Source organism: Triturus cristatus, chromosome 3_1, assembly GCF_964204655.1.
Source record: "Triturus cristatus chromosome 3_1, aTriCri1.1, whole genome shotgun sequence".
Lineage (NCBI taxonomy): Eukaryota > Metazoa > Chordata > Amphibia > Caudata > Salamandridae > Triturus > Triturus cristatus.
The window spans coordinates 756379903-756405442 of record NC_140583.1 but is presented as its reverse complement, the minus strand read 5'-3'; the positions used below and the strand labels follow the sequence as shown (position 1 = coordinate 756405442).

Here is a 25540-nt window from a genome sequence, read left to right as displayed (position 1 = left end):
ATAGTCTGCTGAAAACAGGGCAAAAGTGAAATGTTGATGCCTGTCACGCACACTCCTATCTCCCCCTCCAAGAATTACCTCTGACATCAAAGGTTAACACTTTGTCCTTAATTCTTGGTGGAAGAGAGTACATTGTGTGCCAGGGCTCAACATATTTTTGGGGTAGTTTTACACAGCGCATACAAAAACAGAGTTTAGAACTTTGTATTTGTTTGCACTATGTAATTAAAGTGCCAAAAATTAAATGCTGATTGTCTGTCAGCATAGACCCGATTCAGGCACATTGCCTCTGCTTCTATATAATTCAATGGGTAAAATATATTCTCCCAACTGTTTTTTTTTTATTACCCACTTGCCTGCTCTAAAATGTTGCCATGCATGTAGCAAGTCTACTCGCAATATGTCCATGCCTTCTCGCTTCAAGGATTTGTATATACATTTTTTGCAATATTAAACGTAGCTTCACTTTGTTTCTGAAGGGGAAGATGATTTGTCGGTTGGATTTACATTTGATATTGGTGTTTGTGTGAGCCACGTGGCTGCTACCAACTATGCAGAGTTCGTGCAATGTTTACAGATGTTAACTCAGTGTGTATTCCACTTCCAGCACCCGTCTCTAGATGAGGTTTATCTCAGGAGAGTTGGTGTGATGTTTACGGAGAGAGCAGGATGGCTGGTCGTGGGCTCCTTGGTTGTAGATTTAAACTACTCGTTTACAACTTACCCTGCTTGGCCTCCTTTACACGGTCTAAAATAGCAGACAACATGATTGATGAACTGTCGGGCGCCAGCGCAATGGAAGCGGCAACGCACACAAAAGGCCACACATATAATGCAAGTCATTGCCCGATACTGCTGCACTCAACATAAGCTTACGCTTATCTAATTTAAAAAGACTGTCACGACACGTGAGGACGCGCTGTTGCCACTAAAGCCCTAAGAAGGCTTCCTGAATAACAAAAGTCATAGTCATCGGGTGGAAGTCCGAGCGTCCTATTATTCTGCATGAAAGTCTGCGCAAGCATGCGCATTAACACATCGAGCACGTCACTGGAAAGGAGCTGACAGGAAGAAAGTAAATAGGAGGGACGGCCTTGTGAACCGGAAGTGAGTCGGGCGCTTTGAGAGAGGCGTTCTGGGGCGTTGCGCGAGTCTGGAGCATCCGAGGGTCTGAGAGGGTAATTGCCGCCCGGTACCATGGCAACCAGCGTCAGCACCCAACGAGGCCCGGTGAGAGGAAGTTATTATTGTGAACCCCCAAACCTTAGGACGCAAGAATGATCCTTTGGCCAATTTCTCACCCTGAGGAAATCTCCGTTGATAGTGCCAGAGGATTCTCCCCCTCGTCTCCTACGCTGAGCTATCCTTTTCGAGATGCCTTCTGTCTAGCGTAGCGCACCTCTGTCAATAGGTCTATCACAATGAACGTCCGAGAGTCTTCATTGTTGGTTGATGATGTGTGTCCTCTTTCGTGCTTTGCCCCATCCACTTCGCATGCTGTTAGGGTGTTACTCGTGTCAGTCTGTAGCTACTTGTGCCTCTTACCGTAACATATTTTGCTTGTTTAAACCTGTCGGGATTTTTTGAGCATTTAGTCATTCTTTGCAGACCTGCACCCTGTCCGTTATTACCCACAGCATTTATTTATAAGCAGAGCATGCTTCATTCAACAGAGAACACCCTCTTACGCACGTCTTAAAATAAAATGCATGCTTCAGCTATTCTGCGCTTCCAGTTATGTTCTAAAACGTATTTAGTATACCAGACTTACGTCCGAACATTAAAAACAGCCTCCAGAACAGTATAATGGATTTGTATTTATTATGGGTGTCTCAACAGGAGACACAACCAGATTAAAATCATTTTGGGGTTCTTCTAAACTGCGTGTGGCATCTTGAAATAACTACTACTTTGAGAATAGTCTGTGATAATTTTAATTTGTGTGAATAGTGAAACACTTTTTTTTCACGGCTCATAAGTATTCCCACTCAGTTTGAATTTCCTTTACGCATGCAAGGTTTTTGCTTTATATTGCTAGCGCTCTTCTCCAGACATCAGTTGAGCCTGTTACCAAAGATTGGCAGTGGCACTAGTGTCACCTCTAAAATTGGCCGCTGAAAAGTGGCGAGGTAACATGTACACAGTGATATTGGCACTTTACTTAATGGTATTGATGTGCTGTATGGAAAAAACGATAAATGCACGGTGCAAAGAATAACCAGTTTCCAGTAACTCTGGTACTAGTGTAAAGCTGTTACTAGGCAAGTTACTGTTTGTATGACTGTGGTGTACCCTGAAAAGGTGTTAACTGAAACTGTGCAGTTTTCACTACATCTTCTAAGTGATGTAAAACATATAAATGATCAAATACACCTGCAGAAAGCTGGTAACCATATTTTGTATCTTGTCAATGAACTGAGAAATTATGTACATCTCATTAACTTGCAACAAGTGTGAATTTACTTTGACTCCATTGTGCATCTTCCATAATTCTACATTTTTGATCTTTTGTGAGATAGAGAATATCTTTTATTATGCATCATGTGTAATAACTCCCTATCTGTCGGATGCTGGTTAACGAATAATGCCTCAACTGACAGTTGGCATGTAGATCATCATTGTTGTTGACACAAGTGTTTCATTTAGATTGTTTAGTAATGCATAATTGTAAAAGGTATTTATTCAAGTTAAAAATACTTTATTCGGGTACCAAAAGCCATAAAAGCACACAGTTAAAACATGTAAAGACTTTAAAATGGCAATCAATACATTAAAAAAGAGAAGAGTGGTACACATGTCCGTTACAAGGGTACCCATCATGCAAATATTACATACTCAACAATTAATCACTTTAATCAAATTGAAGTAAAACACGTAAACAGTCATCCAGATATCAGTACATTTAAATACTCGGCAAGTAGAATACCATGCGAATAGATATTTGTTAAAAGTCTCCATAATTGAATGTAAAAAAAAAATGCTAAAAGGAGTATAAGATGTTATAAACGAATTTCAGAAAGTTAGTGTGCAGCTACTGCAGGGACATCTTTTTTTTAAAGTCTCATTGCCACAAGCAGAAAGCTTGCAACCCCAAAGCACACCACCGAGTAGGGTAGCATTTGTAGAGCAGACCTTACTTGAACAAAGTTTGCCTCTCTCAGTAGCAGCAATATAAATTTCTTATGAAGGGGGGACATAAAATTCACAAAAGAAGGTAAAATGCAAAGTGTCCTGTTCAAAGAAATTATCGCAGGTTCATGGCTTTAGGGTGCCTGGCTGTGAAAACCCCTTTGGAAAGGCTAAAAACCAGGGTACATGATTCAGCCGGAATCTAGTTAAAACAAAACGATGTTGCAGTTTGTTACTAGTGACAGATAGGATTGTAACTGTGGGATCAGGCTTAGGATGACATACCTTCTCACCATAGGCTTGGCTAATTCGAGGCCTTCCCTAATTGCCTGCTGCCTACCCAAAAACGTTATTTTGAGATCCTTGATTGCTGCTGGTCCTAAAGATCTTGGATTACTATACATGTCCGGACAGCCCAGCAGCGTCAATTGCTCCCTGACGTATTTTAGCCACGGAATTTTAGGAGCCCCGTCAAGGGCAATACAATCTACAATGACCATCTGATTCAAGGTGGGAGAATTACTTGACCAGATGCTCAACAAACACATCAGTGATGCAACAGTAATATGATCCAAAATGTACCCCAAGCCAAGCTCCTTGTGTAAAATACAGGCAGGGGTACTAGAGGGGAGAGCTAGGAAGCCACGCATAAATTTGTTCTCGACCCCTTGAATATCACTCACATCCTTGTAACCCCATGCATCACGCCCATATTTTGCCATAGGGATACGTTTCTCTTTATAAACCTTGAGTAGGGCAGGTATTGGTTTCGACCCCAATCTTTTGGGAAAATCCCATACCACCCGACTGCTCTGGCCAAAGTATTCTTTTTTTTAATTGCCTTTGTGCCACCCAGGACCCATTATCATCAAATAACACCCCCAAATACGGAAAAGTGGACACGTTCGACAATTACACTGTTGTAGATAGAACGAGGTCCGCAACAGCTTTCTTCTTTAAGTTGCTTTATTGAGATACAGAGGAAATACAAGAGCGGACTCTCCACAGCAGAAGCCAACCGCAACTGCCCATGTACTACATACACCCCCCTGCAGAAAAACTTTGTCTTGGCGGCATTTTTACTACCCATTGTCATTGTGTGTGATTTGGTAAAATTGGTTGCTAGGTCTAGTGACTCCATAAAATCAATAAAAGTATTTAAAATATTTTGGAGATCTATGGCGGTCCTTGCGAACAACACTTCATCATCTGAGTACAGTAATGCTGGGACCAATTTGGACCCAGCTCTTGGGATATCTGGAGTACTGCCTGTGAGGTGGTCCCCGAGATTGTTAATGTAGAGTGTAAACAGTAAAGGTGCCATAATGCACCCCTGTCGTACCCCTCACATAACCTCCCAGGAATCCGTTAAACTACTGTCATCCTAAAATCTTACTGCCGCTGTTGTTATTGTGGGCATAGTGTAAAAAGGATACCAAACTCGGTTCCATGCCCAATTCCCCCAGAATCTGTTACAGTTTTGATCGATTTACTCGAACAAAGGCCGACGTCAGGTCAATGAATCTCATGTGCAGGGTGCCCCTCTTTGCTATGGTGTACTTCCCAATCACCAGGCTCAAATTTATTCATTGATCCAATGTACCTCTCCCTTGCCTGAACTCGTACTGCAAATCGCTAATGACATTAAAATGTTCTGGCCATAGTGATAGCCGTTTCAGAATCACCTTTCCCATAATTTTGGCAGCGGAGTCCAAAAGTGAGATAGGTCTGTAACAGGCAGGATCATCCCTAGCACATGGATCGTGTGATCCTAACCCCTGCAGCTCGTCCGTGAGTGATGATTGTCAATCTACAGCATCTAATCCCTGTAAGCTTCGCAAGGGTTCATACCTATTTGACAGGAATAGAGGCAGTCTAGAGCTATCAGTTTGATTTGGACACAATAGTTACCTGCAGACATGGGCTTTTTCATGGGAGAAAATTAGCGGGCGGGTAGAAGTACTGGAGGGGAGCTATCCTAATCAGTGTTTTAATGCTGCCCTTGAGCTTGCAGTCTATTAATGCATCAACTTTTGTAGGTTGTCTCATGTTGACTATCACACAGTCTCTGCCCACCCCCCCATATTTTTTCCCACCCTATGACCCACCCAGCGCACTCTTCTAGCCATGATAATGTCCGGAGATATTCGATGGCCATTCACAATGTTTATGTTACAACAGTGTGTAACCTTATGTACCAAGTCCAATTTAGTTTCTTTACTCCCCTGTGTAGTTGAAGGGACCCCCGCCAAAACTACTGCCAAAGGTGCAGCCTCTGGGAGCAGATCTATGATCTCATAATTGTTAGCCAAGGATTTATCAAGGTGATTTGTAGCAGATGCATTGGATACATGCCCCCTTAACGTTGGTGCCCCTCGCGATGGAACTGTTTGGGCTGTCTTCCCTAACTGCATCACAGCGGAGGGATCACAAGATGACTTGTCAGTCGTGCTTGAGAACCTGGCTTTTTTGATTGCCCCTTGTTTCTGGAGCCCTTTATTTTGAAAATATTGTAGATGAGAAGGCATCTGAGCTGAACAGCCGGTGAGCAGTGGTTCCTCCACTATGTCTGTTCATTCTGCCCCCCATCATGCACCTGTAGCTTAGTGTTCCCAACAGAGCCAGTGTGACCACCTCTCACTGACTCCCCGCAGTGGATTGAGAGGGTATTAATAGGAGGGCAGCATTGAGTATTGCATCCAACCCCTCCAACTTTTCCTGTATAGGCCTTAAAATATTTTCAAATAAGGATTCCAGTTTAGGTAAAAGTAAGTCCATTATGTGTTTTGGATCAAACTCAGTTGGTGTTAAGAGTCTTCCGGGCAGGGGATTACGAGCGGGTCTTTTACAGCCTGTCTTTTTGCCTCTTAGTACGGGGGGGGGCTGGGCAGGGGATCCTCCGCCAGTCTCATAGCCGTCTCTAACGTAGTATCGCTTATGTCTGTATTGACCTCGGGTGCTGACATTGATTCAGGATTATTAGCTTCTTCTGCACCAGAACCATCCAATAATAGTTGTGCGGGGGTAGATTTACCTATCTCCAGGGATAGCCTTCTTTCAGTAAGAGCTATCTCCGTGGAGATAGCACTAGCCGCCCTAGTTAAGAAAGAATCAATTGTCGTATTGTTAGCCCCCGCTCCCCCAACTGTTATTTTTCTTTTAACCATGATTGAATGATTAGAGGATTATCTGTTCTTACTAACAGGGGAAGGAGTATAACAATTACTAAATAGACAGTACCTTGAGTTTATTTATTTATTTTTGCAACCAGGAACATAGGACCAAGATACCTGGCCCAGCCTGGCCTCCTCCGGTCTCTGACGGGTGCAGACGGGCCCGCCCTTGCCCGGTCTTTGCCCGGACGCGGCCCGGGCACGCCCACGCACGTCTAGCGCCGCAGGAGCCCCGAGCAGCTTATATGCGCCTCCTGGTGCGAACAAGGAACATGGGTGGCTCCTGTTGTGTTGCCTGGTGGGGGCTTTAGTCCCTCCACTGGAAAGTGCTAAGTGCAGTGACGGGCTCCCCCCGTATTCATATATCATCTTTATATTTGTTTCTCCTACATGGTTAACTGGAATAGATTATAGTTTGGTTTTTTTTTTGCTCCAATTTACATTTTATTAGGTATAATATCAATGCACTTACTTGTATACTAGTCACCTTCCCACGTCTCTCGGGTTTCATGCTGCCGTCAGGCTTGAGATATCCTTGTCTTCTGCAGACTCGCAGCCACCTTGATTGATCATTGCACTTAGTCACAGTAAGTTGTTGCAGATCTTAGTGTCTCTCTGCCTAGAGTTTGAGCACTCCTGTGCCAGAAGAAACTAGGCTTCAACAGAGTTCATAATCTGCAGTTAGTACACTGGCTCCTGATATTCAGTGGCCCTCGGGGAGGCGGTCAGAAGAAGACTTGGTTATTTCAAATACTTTCACAGCACTCTGGGAGTGATGTGATGTGTACTTTGGGCTGGAGAGGAAAGGGGATCTTCTAAGAGTGGACGACAGGTCTCTTAGTGCAGGTGAGTATGCTTACTAGACTGAAACACTACTCTATGGTGTTCGCTAGCACTTAGGGCCTCATTACGACGCCGGTCTGAAAGCATAATGACTGACTCGTTGTCGGAATCGTTTCCGATCGACTTGTACTTGTCCAGTGGACAAAATTGTGTTGAAAACTACTTGTCCTGCAAAGAAATATACTTGTCTTACCTATTCCCTAAATCAGTTAAACTGAACACCAAAAGTGTAAGTTTGGTCTTAGACAGTGCATTTTAGACATCCTAGTGCTTGAGGCACTGAAGCTGCCTCTTGGGAGAACAATGTAAGCAAAGAGAAAGCATACAGGAATCAGAAATTAAACTTTACCCGGTGTACAAATGAGCTAGAAACAAACCAGTATCTACAAAATATCTGAGACCCAGGCAGGAGTCAGAGGTGGATATGAATGTGATCTGTGACCATGTCTATATATGAGTACCATGCACAGTGAACCACGATTTCCCTAGCTCTCCTGGGAAAGGCAGAAGACAACTTCCTTTTTTAGGGGATGGTTCTGCAGATTTCAGCCCACATAGATCAAAGAATCATCTATCAAAATGTGTGAGCTTTTCACTTGTACAAATTGGACACTATGACATTATGTTATGAAAACTCCTGCAGCCAATTTGGGGCAGAGGTACATTTAGGCCTGTGCTGTAGAAATTATATAAACTTTCCCAAAGGGAACACAGACAGTTCTAGAAGTATTATTGAGGTGTGCATGAGAGTCAATTGCGATACTGGTTGTCTGGTCAGTAATAACTTCAACAAGCCCAAGACCCAATTCATGTTAAAGCGTATTATTAAAGTATCGGGCACTCTTGAAAGAGATTGCAGACTGACAATCTAAGAGGTCTTAAGTAGAGGCTAGGGGCTAACTGCCCTGATCCTGCTAGCTATATGGAACTGGCACAAGGATCGTTCATGTTCTGAATTGCCTTTCTAAAATAACTTATGTCAGTGGATGATATTGAGACCAAGGAAGTACCATTGCTTCTCTTATGGATATGGTTAGTTTCAGCATCCTAAGGTAAAAGCTGCAGAAATTTGTGCCAGTGAAAGTAAGCTGGTATGTATATACTGTGACCGTGATTGACCGCAGCGATAGTAACCTTAATATTTCCTTTGGATGGTAGCATGTTCTTGCAGCAGACGTGGGACAGAAATGTCACCATGAGAAAAGCTGTGGTGTCAGAGCTGCTTTCAGTAGGCCAGGAACAGAAGTGGTTAGCACTTGCTGAAACAGTAATTTTCCAGTCAGGACAGTCTGTCCTCAAATAATGATAGTATAACAGAGTATTGTTAACAAACATATTGTGTTCTAAATAAATTTCACAAAAATATTGCTCCATTGGGCCCAAGATATGCAGATCACTCTCTGTGGGGTCAGAGAATGGAAGGTTGCTTATGTTTTGCTTCCATGTGGCAACGTCTTGGAATTCCCTTTTCCCTTTTCAGGCTGATTGAAGGGGGGAGAGAGACTGTTTTAATATTGATGCTCAGACCACCTTTTTAATCTTAAAGAATTATTGACTGTTTCTTGCCGAATTTGCACTGTGTTTTTAACGTGGTAATCTGTTTGTCACCGCTGCTTAGCGCGGAGCCCATTTCGGAGCAAGTTCATTCCGAATTGAGTCAGCGCTCTAGCTCTCAGGTCGCACACTATAAAACACGCAATGACGCGACCGCGCGCCTGATTGAAGGGGGGAGAGAGACTGTTTTAATATTGATGCTCAGACCACCTTTTTAATCTTAAAGAATTATTGACTGTTTCTTGCCGAATTTGCACTGTGTTTTTAACGTGGTAATCTGTTTGTCACCGCTGCTTAGCGCGGAGCCCATTTCGGAGCAAGTTCATTCTGAATTGAGTCAGCGCTCTAGCTCTCAGGTCGCACACTATAAAACACGCAATGACGCGACCGCGCAGCGGACGCGCGCAGCGGGTGCGACGGCGGCGCGCCGAAGGCGCGCCAAAGGCAAGCCCGTCTGCGCCCGTCCGCGCCAAGATCGCGACCAGCGCCATGGGCCGTACGGTCGGTGACAGACTTGGGTATCAGCCGGATGAACTACTGGCCTTAAACACTGGTAAGTGTCAGCGGCCGACTCTTCTGCTCGACCATGATGCAGTAGGTCCTAATTGCTGCTCAATGTGCGGCCTGAAGACGGTTTCTACTACGCCTCATGGTATCTCCGCCCCTTTGTACCACTCTGGCCTCAGACCTCTTACCCAATGTTCTGATCAGATGGCTCCCTTTGAAAGGAACCTCAGTTCTGCTAATATCGCAAAATCGTCTAACGAGTTGCACTGTATTCTCCTTAACACAAGGTCAATGGCAAAGCATAAGTACGAACTGGAGGATCTCATCTCAGCCACCAGTTCTGACTTGGTCTTTCTCACAGAAACCTGGTCATCGGTCACCTCTGCCCCAGATTGGAACAGCGCTGTCCCTCTGGGATACTCACTGGCGCAAGTAGACCGGACAGGATCGGTCGGAGGGGGTATTGCGCTTATCTATCGCTCCCACCTCAAAGTCTCTTTTAAACCAGAATCCTCATTACAGGCCGAAGCCATGTCATTCATTATAAAATTTAACAATGTGGAACTTCTATCCGGTCTACTGGTCTATCGACCCCCTGGAGCAAGAGCTCCTTTTACAAAATCTTTACAGACCTTTCTTGAATCGTGCTATGATACCACAACACTTACAGTCCTAGGTGACTACAATTTTCACCTAGATGACCTTACCAATTCAGACTCATCCAACCTTATTGACATCATGGCAGGATATGGACTTTGTCAAATTATAACACAACCCACCCATTTGGCATGCCACATACTAGATGGAATTTTCACCAATAATGATAGGCTTGCAGTAAAAGATATTCAACGGGTCGCCTGGACGGACCACGCAGTAATCCGTTTTAAGGTGAACCTCCATCTATCCATAATGGGACGGAAATCTCGCCCTCGGCTGGTTAACACCCGCCCTTGGAAGGACATCCAAGGCATCGAACTAGCTGAAGCCTTGCTAGAGGGTACTCCCCACCCTAAGGATAGCAATGGCGGGGCTACTAAATTTGATTCCTGGATCAGTAAGGCAATAGACAAACTAGCCCCAGTGAAACTCACCCAGCCAAAAAAACGAATAGTGACTTCACCCTGGTACACACCAGAGCTGAAACTTGCTAAAATCAAATGTAGACGGCAGGAACGTCTTTGGAGATCAGATTACAGTCCTGCATTAAAGAAGGAATATAATCACACTCTGAATCTGTATAAGTCCCTAATAAAACAAGCCAAAGTCACCTACTTTACTAACAAAATTCAAGAGGCTAATAGTTCCTCGAAGGAACTCTTCAAAATAGTGACATTACTATCTAAGAGTCCCAATGATCCCATTTTCTGTCCTGATCAAAAATTCGTTGATAATCTCGCCCTTTTCTTTCAACGCAAGATCCAAGATGTCTATAAGGAACTCCAGGAGCTACAATCTGATCCTGGGAATAACATAGGCCATCCCTTGGAGGTCCCAATACCGCCCAACAGCCTGTCCCAATTCTCTCCTCTTAGTGAGGAACAGGTCAGTGACATACTACTCCAAATAAAATCTGGCTCTCCCCTAGATCCCTGCCCTCCTCGCATTTACCACTTAGCCCCTACGGAAATAAGTGCATCTCTGACTCCCTTGCTAAACGAGATCATTAGCTCAGGTGTCTTCCCTTCAACTTGGAAAAAGGCTTGTATAAGGCCTATTCTTAAGAAGCCTTCACTTGACCCTCAGGTCACTAAACATTATCGCCCTATATCCTGTCTTCCATTGCCCGCCAAAGTGTTAGAAAAAGTGATCAATCAGGAGCTAATGCAATTCATCGATACTAACAGCTCCTTGGACACCACACAACACGGTTTCAGACCACGCCACTCCACTGAATCTGCCTTAATAATGGCTACAGAGGAAATCCGTAGAGCCATGGACAGTGGGGGCAGGGCCACTCTTGTCCTACTCGACCTAACGGCGGCGTTTGACACCGTTAATCATGCAGTTTTACATGATAGATTGATCCAGCTAGGCATAAAGGACTCTGCTCTGGCGATCCTGCACTCTTTCCTCGAGTCTAGATCTCAGCAGATCCACTGGGATGGTCTACAGTCTGAAGAACTTTCTCTTCCCTGTGGTGTTCCTCAGGGATCAGCATTATCCCCCACATTGTTTAATCTATATGTAACCCCACTAGCTAACTTAATAAAGGATCATGGGCTAAATCTGGTTTCTTACGCTGACGACACACAATTAGTGGTGTCCCTGTCGCAAAGTGTTGAAGTTACTGCAGAGAAATTTAGAACCTGCCTCTCCAGAGTGATGAGCTGGATGAGTATGAACTTCCTCAAACTAAACACTGAGAAGACGGAGGTGATAGAATTTGGTCACAAGCCGTCCATCTGGAACCATCTTTGGTGGCCGTCTGAAGCGGGCACCTGTCCAGTCCCTGCACCCAAAGTAAAGAACCTAGGTTTCCTGATGGACAAAGACCTCTCACTGACGCTCCAAGTCAATCAGGTGACCTCGGCCTGTTTCCTGATGATTAAAATACTCCGGAAGATCCTACCTTTATCCCGTTTACCTTGCGGAAAACAGTAGTGGGGGCCTTAGTCCTCTCCCGCATAGACTACTGTAATGCATTATATGCTGGGATAGGGGAGCGACAGCTTTCAAAGCTTCAATCCCTGCAAAATGCGGCTGTTAGAGTTCTGCTCGATCTCCCGAAGCATCATCCCACATCTTCTTACATGAGGAGACTCCATTGGCTTCCTGTGCGTAACAGGATCCAGTTTAAGACCTTGTGCCTAGTGCACAAAGCTGTACATGGAGGAGGGGCTGATGACATGAAGTCCCTTTTTCCTACCTATGCCCCCTCTCGCACACTCAGATCCTCTACCATGGGCCTAGTTTGCCCATCAAAAGTTAAGAGGTCCCGATGGGGAGGCAGGGCCTTCTCGTTCCAGGCAGCAAAACTGTGGAACACCCTACCAACAGCACTTCGACTGGGAACAAACATGATCCCGTTCAGAAAGGCCTTGAAAACCTGGCTGTTCACCAATTCTTAATCTAGCTCCACCTCCCACCTTCTATCACAGCGCCAAGACGCCTCGGCATAAGTGCGCTTAATAAATAACTCAGTCAGTCAGAGAAATGCCAATTACATTTGTCCATTGATAAAGTGGGCTCTGGCTTGATCTACAAGTAAAGATCATGTATGCAGTGTTATCGGGCCCCAAACGTGTTGTTAATCTGGAAAGGTCCGCTTTCAAGATCTGAAACCCGAAAGACTTGCATTTTTAAATAAATTACACTGTGGTATAAGCCGACACCCAGGAAGAAACATGAATAAGGTGACTGGCAGGACAAATCTAGCAAAAAAGAACTCGGGGGCCTTATGAAAAAAGCCAGAAGAATTAACTTGTTTGTTTTCAAAACTTTACCCATCTTTTCCAATGGAGGCTTGAGAGTACTCTAGCAAATTGTGGGGGCATTTTGAAAGGGTCTCGGGTGCAGACACAGAAGATTTTGACCAGAAACATTAACTTATGAATAGTGCAATCCAGAAGTGCTCAACCATCATTTTGTCCCAGAAAGCCATCTCACAAGTCTGCAGATAAACAGAAAGGTAGGCGAGGTTATGGAATAAGATAAAAAAAATCAATGGCAACTTAAAGAAAGAGTGACATAGGTGGGTGTTAAAAAGACAACATAAAAAGTCCTAGAGAGATGGGAAAAGTGGAGATTTAAGGACATTTGCAAAAGAAGAAAGAGGAATGGAAAAATAGGATGAAAATAATGAATTTACAGTGGACGTGACAGTCGTCTTGGTCATGAGGTTAATATGGAGGTGGCTGCACCAGTATTCAGCCTCTGAAAAATGGATAATGTCCCCAGTATTTGATTAATACTTCACAAATCTGTAGGTGTCTCCCTCAGGACAGCAGCCAGAGAACAAGTCAACACAGACTACAGAGGCAAGTGTTGCACCGGTGCACTGCACACAAGAAGTTTTAAAAGGAAGCACCTGTCGGTGTCCTTCAGGTGTAACATGTTCTAGGGATGCCCTGACACCAGAACATAGGAAACCCCTGCCATCACATGTATGACAGAGGTGACAACACTTTCAAACATTCACATCAACATTACTTGGGCTCTACAGATGGAAAAGGTGTTACAATGGGAGTCAGTGATGACCAAGAGGTTACATGGAGAGCCAGTGATGAATCGGGTGTATGCAGGGTGAGTTACAGAGGGAAGCAGTGATGTCCTGAGGGAGGAGTTAGACAGGGTGGCAGTGATGTAATAGGATGCGCAGGAGGAGTTGCAGAGGAAGGCAGTGATGCCCTTAAGCAGGGGTTACAGTGGGAACCACTGATGGCCCATTAGTTTACAGCTAAAAATGGGAGCGGTGTTAAAGAAGGAACCACTTATGGCTTCAGGGGATGGAATACAACAAAGCTGGGGTTATGCTGATTTTTAAGGAAGAGAGATGGTTTGGGGTTTAACAGAAAAGGGAGATGAGAAACACAGCGAACTAGATGGATGGTAGAGGGCAAAAAGAGAAAGGAGAGCAGTAGGGCAGGGAAATGGAGGGATAGTGGTTTTACCCTGGTAGGTTGAGAGCAAAGGAAGGGAGCAAAAGTTGGCTAGAGATGTATAAGGATTTAGATAAAAAGCAAGAAAAGAAAGGGGACTTTGATGGGGTAAGAAATAGAGCATGGGGGCAAGACTGGGTCACAATGGGAAACTGGACCAATGGCAGAGACTTTAGACACAGCAAGGGAAAAGAGATGAGTTGAACAGGGAATTAGAAAAGTGACAGAGTTTTGAGACTGCTAACAGGAGAAGGAAATGGTGGTAGACAGAGCTTGTGGTGGTTGGGGTGTTACGTAGCAAGTAGAGGAGGTTCTATTGTTGCTACTTTTGTCATTTATGCTGGCTGACACACAGCATAAGTACACATTCAATTGCTTCTACTGCCTCTCCCGAGAGGTTTGGAAAGTTAACTGTTTCTACTTATAAGCAGCTTCTCACTGGAACTTTTCATGTAGTGTATTTGTTTTGCATGTGATTACTTTCCAGCAGAAAAAAACGTCCTTCCTGACTACCTTGGATCTGTGGTGGCATTTCATTTTCAGCTCCATTGCAAGATGTAGCTGAGAAAGAGAATCTGGGGCACTAGTGGCATATTTCTTTGGACACACTTACCTTCTCAACCGAGTTTACTTTTCTATCTATTTTTAAGAAGCACTTTTCTGTGCGCTGCATAAACACACTGTTCTGCCATACATGCTGCTTTAACTATTTACCACTTCCAGTAGGGCTTTAAGTGGGATGAAAAAACTGGGGGTCTCTCTAGGCAGCGTGGCCAATGTAATTGGGGGCGTGGCTTGAAAACCCGTAAGCTAAAACTCTGTGCTTAGCACAGTGTGCTGCCCGACTTGTATTTTGCTGTTTCTGTCATTACATCCAGATATATGACAACAAGTAATATCATACCTACAACAAGTCAGGACTTTTGGCTTTGTCAATGGCGGTTAGTTGCGTAAGATAAATAAGCAGCAACTATTGTGTGTATATAATAGCTTCCACTTAAAGCCCTGGTGACACCACGACAATGTTGCTGCTCCTAGGTTTCAAAAAGAGAAGGGAAATCCAGAGAGAAAATGACTCTTTAAAGGATTTCCCTTACCACACAACGCTCACCTGGCATGACATCATTCCGTAACTTCTCCACTAGTGAGAAGTGAGCAGTGTGAGCACGCGCACATCAATGTGCCTGCTGTCACTGCAGTCCGGAAAAACCACGGACCACCTGTGTCTGGGAACAAAACGGAGCCCGATAGAGACCTGTTTCGAGCCCCCCCTTTAAAAAACTGCTGGTGCTCAGACCCAGTGAGACCCGGCCCACTTAAAGCTCTGCCTCCCAGTATATTTGAAGTACATTTCTGCCTCATGTAGGCACACAATGTACCAGGCTCTTATTGAAATTTGGCTTAATTGTCAGCTGCCCTACAAGGGTGCGGAGCCTCTAACCCCTAATCACAACCACTTAACCACATTGTGTGATCCTGGGCAAGTAGTAAGTTTTCACGGTCCTCTTGTCCACATCTTCCAGGATTGGTTGTGCTTAGATAAAGGTTAACCCCTTGTACTAAGCACTACCTAAAATAGCTATATCTTTCTAAACCGCATAGGAGCAAGTGGTTTGACTAGAACTTTAATAGTGTTTGCAGGGGCAGCGAGGTCAAAAAGAGCTTTCAGAGACTTCCTTGCCATAAATTAGATAAAATATGCATTATTGGGACACCTGCGGGCATGCCTGTCTTCAGTGAGACTAGAGCTTTAGTCCATGTGAGGGCCTGAGGTCACCTATCCCGCAGCAGACATCGTAAATGAATGCCTTTCGTCCTGGCTATCGAAGAGATCACCCTTAGTCTAGCGCCCGAGTGCTTTCCTAAAGTCATGCTTACTGCTGCATAGAAAAGCATGTAAAGTCCCTGACAATTTTAAGTGCAAGATTTTGGTACCATTATTTAATTGAAATTAAGGCTCAGGGCTTTTAGTTTGTGGTATTACTTGCAAACCTGCCTGCAAAGGCAAACTGTTTTGCACCTTCTAATTTCTTCTTTCGGCCTCTCATTCCCGGATGCTGAAGGGACAAGTGGAGAACACCTAGTTTTCTAGGTAGAAGGCACTGGCAAGAGGCAGGACCAGATCAGAGTGCCGGCACCGGGTAAGACGTGAACGGTTCATGGAAAGAGAAGTAACGGCCGGTGGGCCAGGAGGCTGCATGAGAGCCGTAGGGAAAGTAAGGAGCTTTAATGTAGACCCTGGTTGAAACATGAGATGCCCAGGGTGGGGAGAACGGGCTGCAGGCGAGGCCAGTGAGGAGCACAAGCACTAGATAAGTGCAGAGGGAAAACAATGTGGGAAGGGAGTGAGCCGTAAATTACTTCACTGCAGGCCTCAAATGCGAGTGAGTGTGGAGCGACCTGGGGGCTGTATCTGAGAGGCCCAAGGGCAGCACATCCGAAGGGTGAACAAAGAGCCCAGGAGAGAGCAGCGTCCGCCAGGTTTTTACCCGCCGATGCTGTGGCTGTTCTCGGCCTGCAGCTGCGTCATGTTTCCCTCTTGCTCTAAGGAATGAAAGGGCCAGAAGAGGAGCCCGAAGCCACAAGAAAGCTTTGTGGAGAAAGACAAAAACCTCTTAGCTGACAGCGCTGTGCAATTTCTGCAATTTTAACTTAATCATGCTCATATTCACTGTAGATGATGTGGCCTAACAGCCACAGCGGCCAATTTTAGAGCTTGGGAACCTAGTTCGCTTCTCAGTGTCTTTCCCCGTGCTTCTAGCAATAAAATATGAATGCGTCCTTGTGTAATGTGACTCGCTCTTCTATAAAGCACTTTATTTCTGTCAGGTGTCTCAATTTACTATAGTGCTTGGTCTACTTGTCCTTAGGACAAAACAGACATTTAAACTTCTTGCCCTTGCAAGAAATCTAGATGTCTCGGGCGTCGGGCGATACAAATTCTACTTCCCTGCGACTTGGGTTCGGGGAGTCCGACTTACCGATTACGATCGTTCCGACGACAGTTCAGTCGGTCTCCCATTGACTTCAGTGGGAGCCTGTGTCCCGACTGACAACACAGGCTCTCAGTGAAGAAAGGGGTGGTTGCAGAAAACCTTGCACCCTGTGGCGGACTCCCCATGTTGCCTGTCAAACTGTGCATGGCTGGATAGAGGGGACCCATGGGTACCCCCACAGGCCCCAACTGGAGGCATCCGGGTGAAGAAGGGCCTGCTACGGGCCCCCAAATTCAGTTTCTTGACAGCCGCTCCGTGTCGGACAAACCGATTCGGAAAGGCTGTCCGAATCAGACATCGTAATATGTCAGTTGGAAACGCGGTCCATAGAGCTGTACGATTCGACTCTGACCAACTAGGAGTCGCAGAATGCCGGTCGGAACCCAGTTTGACCGACTGAACGGTTAACTTCCATTGCAGTCAGTCGGTCGGAAATGTTTCCGAGTTGGTTGGAAACTTGGGTTCCGACTAGGCCTGGGCGGTGAACTTTGCTCCGTTTGCAGAGTTTTCTGCACTCCGCGGAGTGCAGAAAACTCTGCTTTGCGATGTGAAGCAGAGTTTTTTTACCCGCTCGCGAACAGTAAGTTGGCAAGCGTGAGCTGCCGCTCGGGTAGAATTTCTACCCGAGCGGCAGGAATACCAGCACAAACTGCAGTTCGCACTGCACTCTTCGTAGCAAAACTCTGCGAACTATGCCCAGGCCTGGTTCCGACTCAGGTTAGTAAAATCCGAATGCCGTTCGGAGCCTTTCTAACCGACATTGTAATGAGCTCCTTAGTTGTAATTCTTGTCATTTTGGTTCAGTGTGTCTGTTTACTCCATGATCCGTCCACTGTGCCTCACTTAGACTCATGTTGCTGTCTCTAGATTGTAACATGCAGTTGGATCCTGGGGTTGGTAGCTGAAGTCCTCCTCATGCTCCTGGTTCACAGAACAACCTTTCAGCAACTGGACAGACCAATCCGGACAATACCCAGACAGACCTTCTCCCAGCTTGTTCCAAACTGGAATGAAATGAGCAGCACAGTTCTCCATATTTAAATAGCACTGAATGGGTGCTCTTCATGCAGACAAGGTGTTGCTCTGCAAAATACCATGCTTAGGGGCTCAGTGCTTGTACAGTCAAAAGGATTAATAGTGGGTGGGTTACGTTTAAAAAAATTGACAACCTACCACTCTTCAAGGTGGAGAGGGAATCCATATTCACTCGCTCTTTTGTTGGCAAACTGACACCTTCCTCACAATTTTGTTGAGGACACCTCCTGTCAACCATGTCTAAAGGCATGCAAGTATGGTTGCATACACAGGATGGGCCTCCAATATGGACACGCAATATCAGTCATCCCCGCTCCTGAAGGATACAAACAATCTCACTTCTAAATTAACGGTCCTCTAATCGGGGACTACAAAGATATCAATACCATGGGCCAGTAGAGTTGACCTCTATGTCTGCAGCAGTCCTTGCCTCTGACGAAGTAAGCTACAATACAGCCCAGTCAATGAAGTTACTCCTGCAGAATGAAAGAAGGAGCACTTTTGATACTCCTCAGCCAGGCACAATCTAGAGCTCTGCCTAGTAGCCCTGTGTAACTGGATTTAGATAGTCTCTGGCTTGTGAGACCATCGGATGCAAATAGACAGAGGGTACAAAGTGAAAAAGTATGCTGCGCAACAGCAGCAAAAAACAGCTTCTTTCCTTTGTGCTTATGATAAATAATTCCTAAGCGCACCATGTGATTGTTAAATGCAAGGGTCCCTCTTCTGCTCATGACAGACTGTGTTTGGATTAATCCCTTGCAAACCATTGGCTTGCTTGAGTGAGCGTCCTTCGCACATTGGCCTGGAACATTGTCAATTACATTTTGGATCAGCGTACAGGAATGTTTTAGTCTTGCTGTGTCACTGGCTGTTTGTGTACATCCAACCCCCTCCTGTGAAGTCCTTTCATTAGAATGCATGCTGGGCTATTTTACATTAGAAAAGTAACTCAGTCACCAAACTTTTTGCACATCTATTTTTTTTTATATACAAACAGCAACCACAAACACATTAGTGAGAATGCCAAGAGTCTGTTTCTCTATATTGTCAGTTGAAGACAACATTTTCGGCATCCCTATAAACTCCATACATTCGTTGGGCCACTGGTGAATTTCAGTGTACTTTGCAGCTTCCCTGCTCCATTTGCGTGGCCACTGTTGGAACACAAATCAAGTGAACCAGCAGTTTTGGAAGTCAGTAGTTCTGGTGTATAAACGAACATCATAGCCATACCTATTGGCTTTGCTATTGCTTGCTTAAACCTTGTTCCAAGAGTCTTTGTGTTAGCTCTTAGCCTCTAAATCATATGCTATGTGTCATATCACTTTGGCATCGGCTAATCAGTGCTCCATTTTAATCTAATGGTTCCTGCTCACTTAGGCCGTATTTAAGTCTCAAGATCCATGGGCTGTTGAGGTCATTCACATTTTTCTCCTCTTCAGCATGGGGCACTGGGCCATCTCACTTCAGCCATTTGTTAACTTCCTTGTGAGTGATGGCATTTTTTTCTTACACATAGAGCACATCCACAAAGTAGTTCCCTTCCGTTCCAGCAATCACCCGGATCTGCTGAGTAAGTGAAGTATACAGCCACTCCACTCCTGATTACAGTTTTGAATCCTGATGTATTCACTCAGCCTTTCATCCTTCTGAGGTCGTTAAAATGAGTACTATTGGGATATATAACAATAGACCCTGTTATTTCAGCACCAAGAGACCCAGGGGTGCACATGTGTTTTACAGATGTTTGCTATGACAGTGTGTGCTTTTATTAGACAAAATATTGTTTTGCTTTTAGCCAATGTGTTTATATAATATGTTTATACTAAGAAATGGGGTTATTAGTTGAGAGGGCGAAAAGCTCCAGTCGTGCAACAACCACAATCCTTGTCAGGGTAAGCCATAAAAGTCACTAAATTAACCTGTGCTTAATCCTCAGGTAGCTTGGCACAAAAGCAGTCAGGCTTAACTTAGAGGCAATGTGTAAATTATTTATGCAGCACACAAATAGGTATGAAGTGAAAACTCAACACAAGAAAATTCCCAAACTAATTTAGAAAAATAGTACCTATTTTTATAAATAAAATGATGCCCAAAGCGACAAAAATTCAATCTTTAGAATCAGAGATGATAATTTTAAAAGGTTTTAGTGAAAACTCTGTGAAGAACCATAAAGCTTTACTGATTACCGGGTTGCACTAGACTGAGGTAAAGTCACAACTTCAGGCCAACCACGATGGAGCGAGGGCGAGTACAGGTATCACCAGGTAAGTCCGGCTGAAGAGTTACCCTCTGAGGTCTGGCTCTGGCTCAAGAGTACCATTCACGTTGGAGGAGGGTGTGAGGAGGAGGCTTTTGGTGCGAAGGGTAGGTCAAGCATTGTGAAAGGTCGTTGCTGTAGTGCGGAGAGACGGTCGTTGCTCGAGAATTGCATTGGTTGACTGTCGCTGTTAAGGCGAAGTGCAGATCTTGCTTTGCAGGTCGTTGTGAACGGTCGCTGTTGGCACGAAGAGCTGGTCCCGCTGGAGGTTCGCATTGGTATTCATCATGGGCGGCAGAGTTCTGGCTTGAATGGGCCTGTCTGCTGTTATGAAGAGCCCACACTTCAGGATTTCCACCTTTTACTTCAGGAGGATCTCTCACTAATGCCAGCCAAGGATCTGGGACCTGGGCTGGTGCACCACTTGTGGATCAGGACTCTCCCAGCAAAGGCCCACAGCCGGCCTCAGACAGGTGAAGTTGGTGCTGTTCAGTTGCATTGAGACCTCTGGAAGCTTGCTGTGTTCATGTGGCTCACACAGGAGGTCAGCTAACTGACAATTGGAGTCACTTTGGCTAGGCAGGGATCTAGGCAAGCAGGTCCAGTATTCCTTCTTCAGACAGCAAGTGTTACTTCTGGCAGCAGGACAGTTCTTTTTTTTCTAAATCTTTGACAGGTGCAGGAGTGTCCTGATATTCCAATTTTTATGCCCTGGAGCCAGCCTTTTTGTAAGGAATTCCCTGACACACCCCGCCAAAACTGGTTCTGTTCAGTTCTACCCTTCCCCTGGTTACAGCTGCAAACTGTCAAGGGTGACAAAGGCAAGGGCAGGTCTGGTGTTTGGTTCCTTTGTGTTGCCTGCAGGTGAGGTTCTTTAAAATGTCACCAAGGCAGTGTACAGCTCCTCCCCCGCTGTCCTGACAGGAAGAACCTCTCCTACCTACACCCATGTCCCATTCTCCACTGTCTGGCTCCAACACACATTCTTGATGGGTTAACTATTAATGTGCCCAGGTGCCTGGAAACTTTGGGTAGGAAAATGCCACACAAATGATGGACTGAATGCAGAGCAAATCAAACATTCACTCCCAGTCAATAGATCTGAGTTAAATCCATCGTTCTTTTGCTCAACATGCCACCCCAGTTTAGACCCAGCCATATGCAAATCAGTCTTGACCCTGTGCCTCATGGGAACATTCCAGCCTGAACTGCCAATCCAGGTCCTCTCTGGACCAAAGCAAGCATCCTGGGACGTGTTTCGTGGCATCACCCCTCATCAGCCAAGATAGCTTGAATCCAGTGGAACAGGAAGCCCGGGACCCACGCCTAGGCATACCCAGCGCACTTAGGGTGAGAAAGCAAAAGACACACAGATGATGGACGTGAGGAAATATGAATTTTATGATCAGTTATGTCCCCTATCTTAGACCCCAACGACTCCATGTACATGCTACAAGTACATGTATGTTCCCTCCAGTTCCAGCTATGAAGACGCAAATACATGTGCGTCCAACGCCAACATGTCCTCTTTCAGATCCGCCATGAATGGGTCAAATAGTCCATTCCTAAGTATGATTGGCCACCGACTTTATATGGTTCACTTTTCACGTTTTACAGTTCAGGCGAGTAGGCCCTGAATTCTGTCATCAAGCCTTTTCCTGCTTCTGCCTCTGAAATGCTCCAGCCTGGACCTGCATCCGTGTCCATGAACTTTGTCCTACTCCCTGCGCGGCTAACGGTGCCTGACGCGGCCTGTTGCCTGCCAAAAACTGTATTCAGCCTTCAAGTTATCTGCTCCGCTCCTCATCCAATGCATTCCTGTCTAATAGTTTAGGTAAACATCCTTCCAGCTACCGAGCAAAGGGCTCGGCCTCGCTGTCTTTATGCAAGTAATTCATAGCCCCTGTTACCATGGAAGATTCCTGCCCCCTCGCATCCCATGTAGACACATAGACGCTTGCACATGCACTAACAGTCAGTATAGAATAGATTCCGTCCGAGAGACCTTTCCTTTTGGATAAAACAGTTCCTTAAACAAAGATATTAGATACGATTTGGGATTAGGTTGACCTGACCCCCCCAGACTTCTGTCTCCATATGTAGAGCTAAATGTCAATTCCCCTTCACCCTCTAATCACACGTCAATCACACGTCATGCGGCTGCGCGCGCATCTCTGCCAAATATTTCTGCTGACACTGCAGGATTCTCTTATGGATCCACCCACTTGTGACATCATTTTAAATGACGTTTCTAGTATACGCCTGTATTTACGCCTATTTTCATTACGTATGTGTATTCTTATCTGTATTATCAGCTGTTACGCCTCCTGCATCTGTCTTAATGCAATGCTTTTCATATATATATTGTTACTTGTCAATAATGTATTGCCTATCCCTTCCTGAACCTTCGTGGTGATGGAATAAGATTGCCTGGTTCGAACTATAATTCCTTTGTAAGGAATAAAGCCCTTTTCAGAACCTCTAATGCCACGGATTCTGCCTCTTATTTTGACTGAGTTATTCTTACTAGACTTTACCGCATAAAAAATAGTACAGGTAATTTAAATATTTACCACAGACGAAATGCAGAGCAAATCAAACATTCATCCCCAGTCAATAGATCTGGGTTAAATCCATAGTTCTTTTGCTCACCATGCCTACCCAGTTTAGACCCAACCGTTACAAATCAGTCCTGTGCCTCATGGTAACAGTCCAGCCCGAATTGCCAAGCCAGGTCCTCCCTGGACCGGAAACAAGCATCTTGGGACCAGTTTTGGAGAATCACCCTCATCAGCCAAGCTAGCTTGAATCCAGTAGCACAGTGAGCCCGGGACCTACTCTGGGCATCCCCGACGCACTTGGGGCTAGAAAGCAAAAGACACACAGATGATGATGGACAGAATGCAGAGCAAATCAAACATTCACTCCCGGTCAATAGATCTGGGTTAAATCCATCATTCTTTTGCTCCCCGTGCTTCTGCATTCTGTCCATCAATTGTTCTTTTTGCAACTTTCTAAAAATGGCATTTTCAAACTTCTTATCTAAAATCCAACGTTTCCATTACTGATAATTTTAAATTACAATTAATTTGAGTGTATACATCATTTCTCTATCGGCTTCCAATCGGAGGTTAGCACTTAATCCAAATAAGGTAACCCAGTGTTAGCAGTCAGTCAAATAATCTTTATTTCGGTCATAAACCCTAAAAGATACATACAGACAGTAACCTTGCTGGTATTACCAGCACTTAAGATTAAGAACACAATACAATTGTCATAGTATATAAAAATTATTTGAAGTTAAAAAAATATAAAAAGATAAAAAAGGGCACAGGTTTTCAATCTTGGTTAATTAATGACAGGAGGTAGATATAGATTAAAATGATTATAAAAAAGATCTTCTCCTACGCCACATAGCATTGATAAAGCGCGAAACAGAGAAAAAAAAAGGAGTGGAAGTGTTGGTTTTAAGTATTCTGAGGGCCTCTTTGTAATGACTAAACCCCAAATTTCTACAAAGTTGAACAAGCCACCGTTGTCGTATGGATTTGTACCCTGTGCAGACAGGACGGACATTCCACAGTCTTATCTGTCGACCATTTATAAGAGAAGACCCTAAGCGGTAGTGTGCCATATCTAAACTGCAGATAAAGTTTTCTCGCTATACTAGGCAAGATCTCATCTAAAAAGGCTCCACTTTATATTCGGCTTTTATATTAAAAAAGTGGAGGGTGAGCGAGCCCAACCCGGGGTTGCCAAGGATGTCCGTGATTCTGTTCATACGGTGCAAGTGGACCAAGTCGGCACGTGACAGCTCAGCACAGGCTACAGCAGGATTATACCAAAGACCTGGTACACCCAGTCTCGTACTTTCTTTTTTTATAAAAACAAACCAGGGCAGTTTCTCAGACCCAGAGAGGCCCATTACCTCTGCGGTTTCAGCTCTAAAGTGCGTCCGCTCCGGGGTAACCCAAAGTCTACGCCAATAGGTTAGAGGCCGTAGAGCCACTTCTTCTTGTATAGGTCTAATACCCATGTCCATTCTGATGGGAATACGAGGGGTGCTAGATGGGAGAGCCAGCAAAGATCTTAAAAATAAATTTTCAGTCTTGCAAATGTCTGGTATCGAGGAATGGCCCCACAATTCCGCCCCGTATAAAATTGCTCCTGTGCTTGTGCTTTATATATTTATATAATGGAAGCAACTGGCTTGGAGGTGGATTCTCAGTGGAGTTTTAAAATGCCACCTGTAGTTTGCACAAGTCTTAGTTTAACCTTAGAATGGATTGGGGCCCACAATTGGCTATCTGTAAGAGTGATACCCAGATATTCGAAGACAGTTACCCTGTCCAACACTATGCCATTCAGGGAGGGATTAGGACATCTGGTCTTTGGTGGATTGCAGACCATAAACTTGGTCTTTTGAGTGTTAATCTCCAACCCCCTTTTGTGACAGAAATCAACAAAGTTGTCCAGGGCACGTTGGATTCCCATTGGCGATTTTGACAATAGGAGAGTATCGTCAGCGAACATTAATGCCACCACCTGATCATTTTGTAACTTTGGGGCATCAATGTCTTTGACCCCCTTGTGGTGGGCAATCAGTGCGTTTACAAAGAGAAACAATAGGGTGGGTGCCAGAACACAGCCCTGTCTGACTCCTCTTTTGACTGGGAATTTAGATGTTAAGCCTCCGCGTTTACCACTCCTCACTTGTGCAAAATTATCCAGATGGAGCCTCCTGATGATATTGAGGAGGTTTGCAGGGATCCTCATATCCTCCATTACTGGCCATAATGTTTGACGGGGTACCAAATCAAAGGCAGATCTAAGGTCAACAAAAATTCAATAGAGGCTGCCACCCTCTACTCTCACAGTTTTCCGGTATACGAGTTGGAGCCTTAATAACTGGTCGACCGTGGATGTCTTTTCCCTAAAACTGGCCTGATAGGGGCTAGGAATCGACTGTTCCTCCATCCAGATCTGGAGCCGATCGAGTATAATACGTGAAAATAGTTTTTGACTTACATCGATCAGGCTGATCGGACGGTAATTAGCCGGGAGTAGTGGGGATCCTTTTTTAAACACTGGTATGATCTCGGCTCCCACCCAGGTATCAGGTAATTTAGCTCCCTGAATTATGGCGTTGAACAGAAAACAGAGATATGGAACCCAAATCTCTGTTTGGTCCTTGTAGAGATCGCCAGGAATGTTGTCGAGGCCCGGCGCCTTGCCTACTGGGAGCCTTTTTATGGCAAGTTCAACCTCCTTCAGTGTTACTTTAAAATGGGATTTTTCGTAAGGAGTGTGAGGTGAGGGAGGGTTGTCATGGGAGCAATTTAGTGCCTCGTCGATGTTCTGAGACAGTGAGTGAGGAGAGGGATCATAAGAGGGATTTGGTTCTACCAGAGGGGCATACAGCAGCTGAAAGTGCTCAACCCA

General features: G+C 44.9%; 1 protein-coding gene across 1 annotated transcript in view; it reads left to right on the top strand.

Annotated features, from left to right (window-relative positions):
* Positions 1-1035: 1035 nt before the first annotated feature.
* TOLLIP (toll interacting protein) overlaps positions 1036-25540 on the top strand; it is a 234345-nt gene continuing 209840 nt past the window's right edge. The window contains exon 1 of the mRNA XM_085644910.1: positions 1036-1230. Within this exon, the coding sequence (XP_085501036.1) occupies positions 1198-1230 (33 nt within the window). The 5' untranslated portion in view covers positions 1036-1197. The remainder of the gene's footprint in view (positions 1231-25540) is intronic.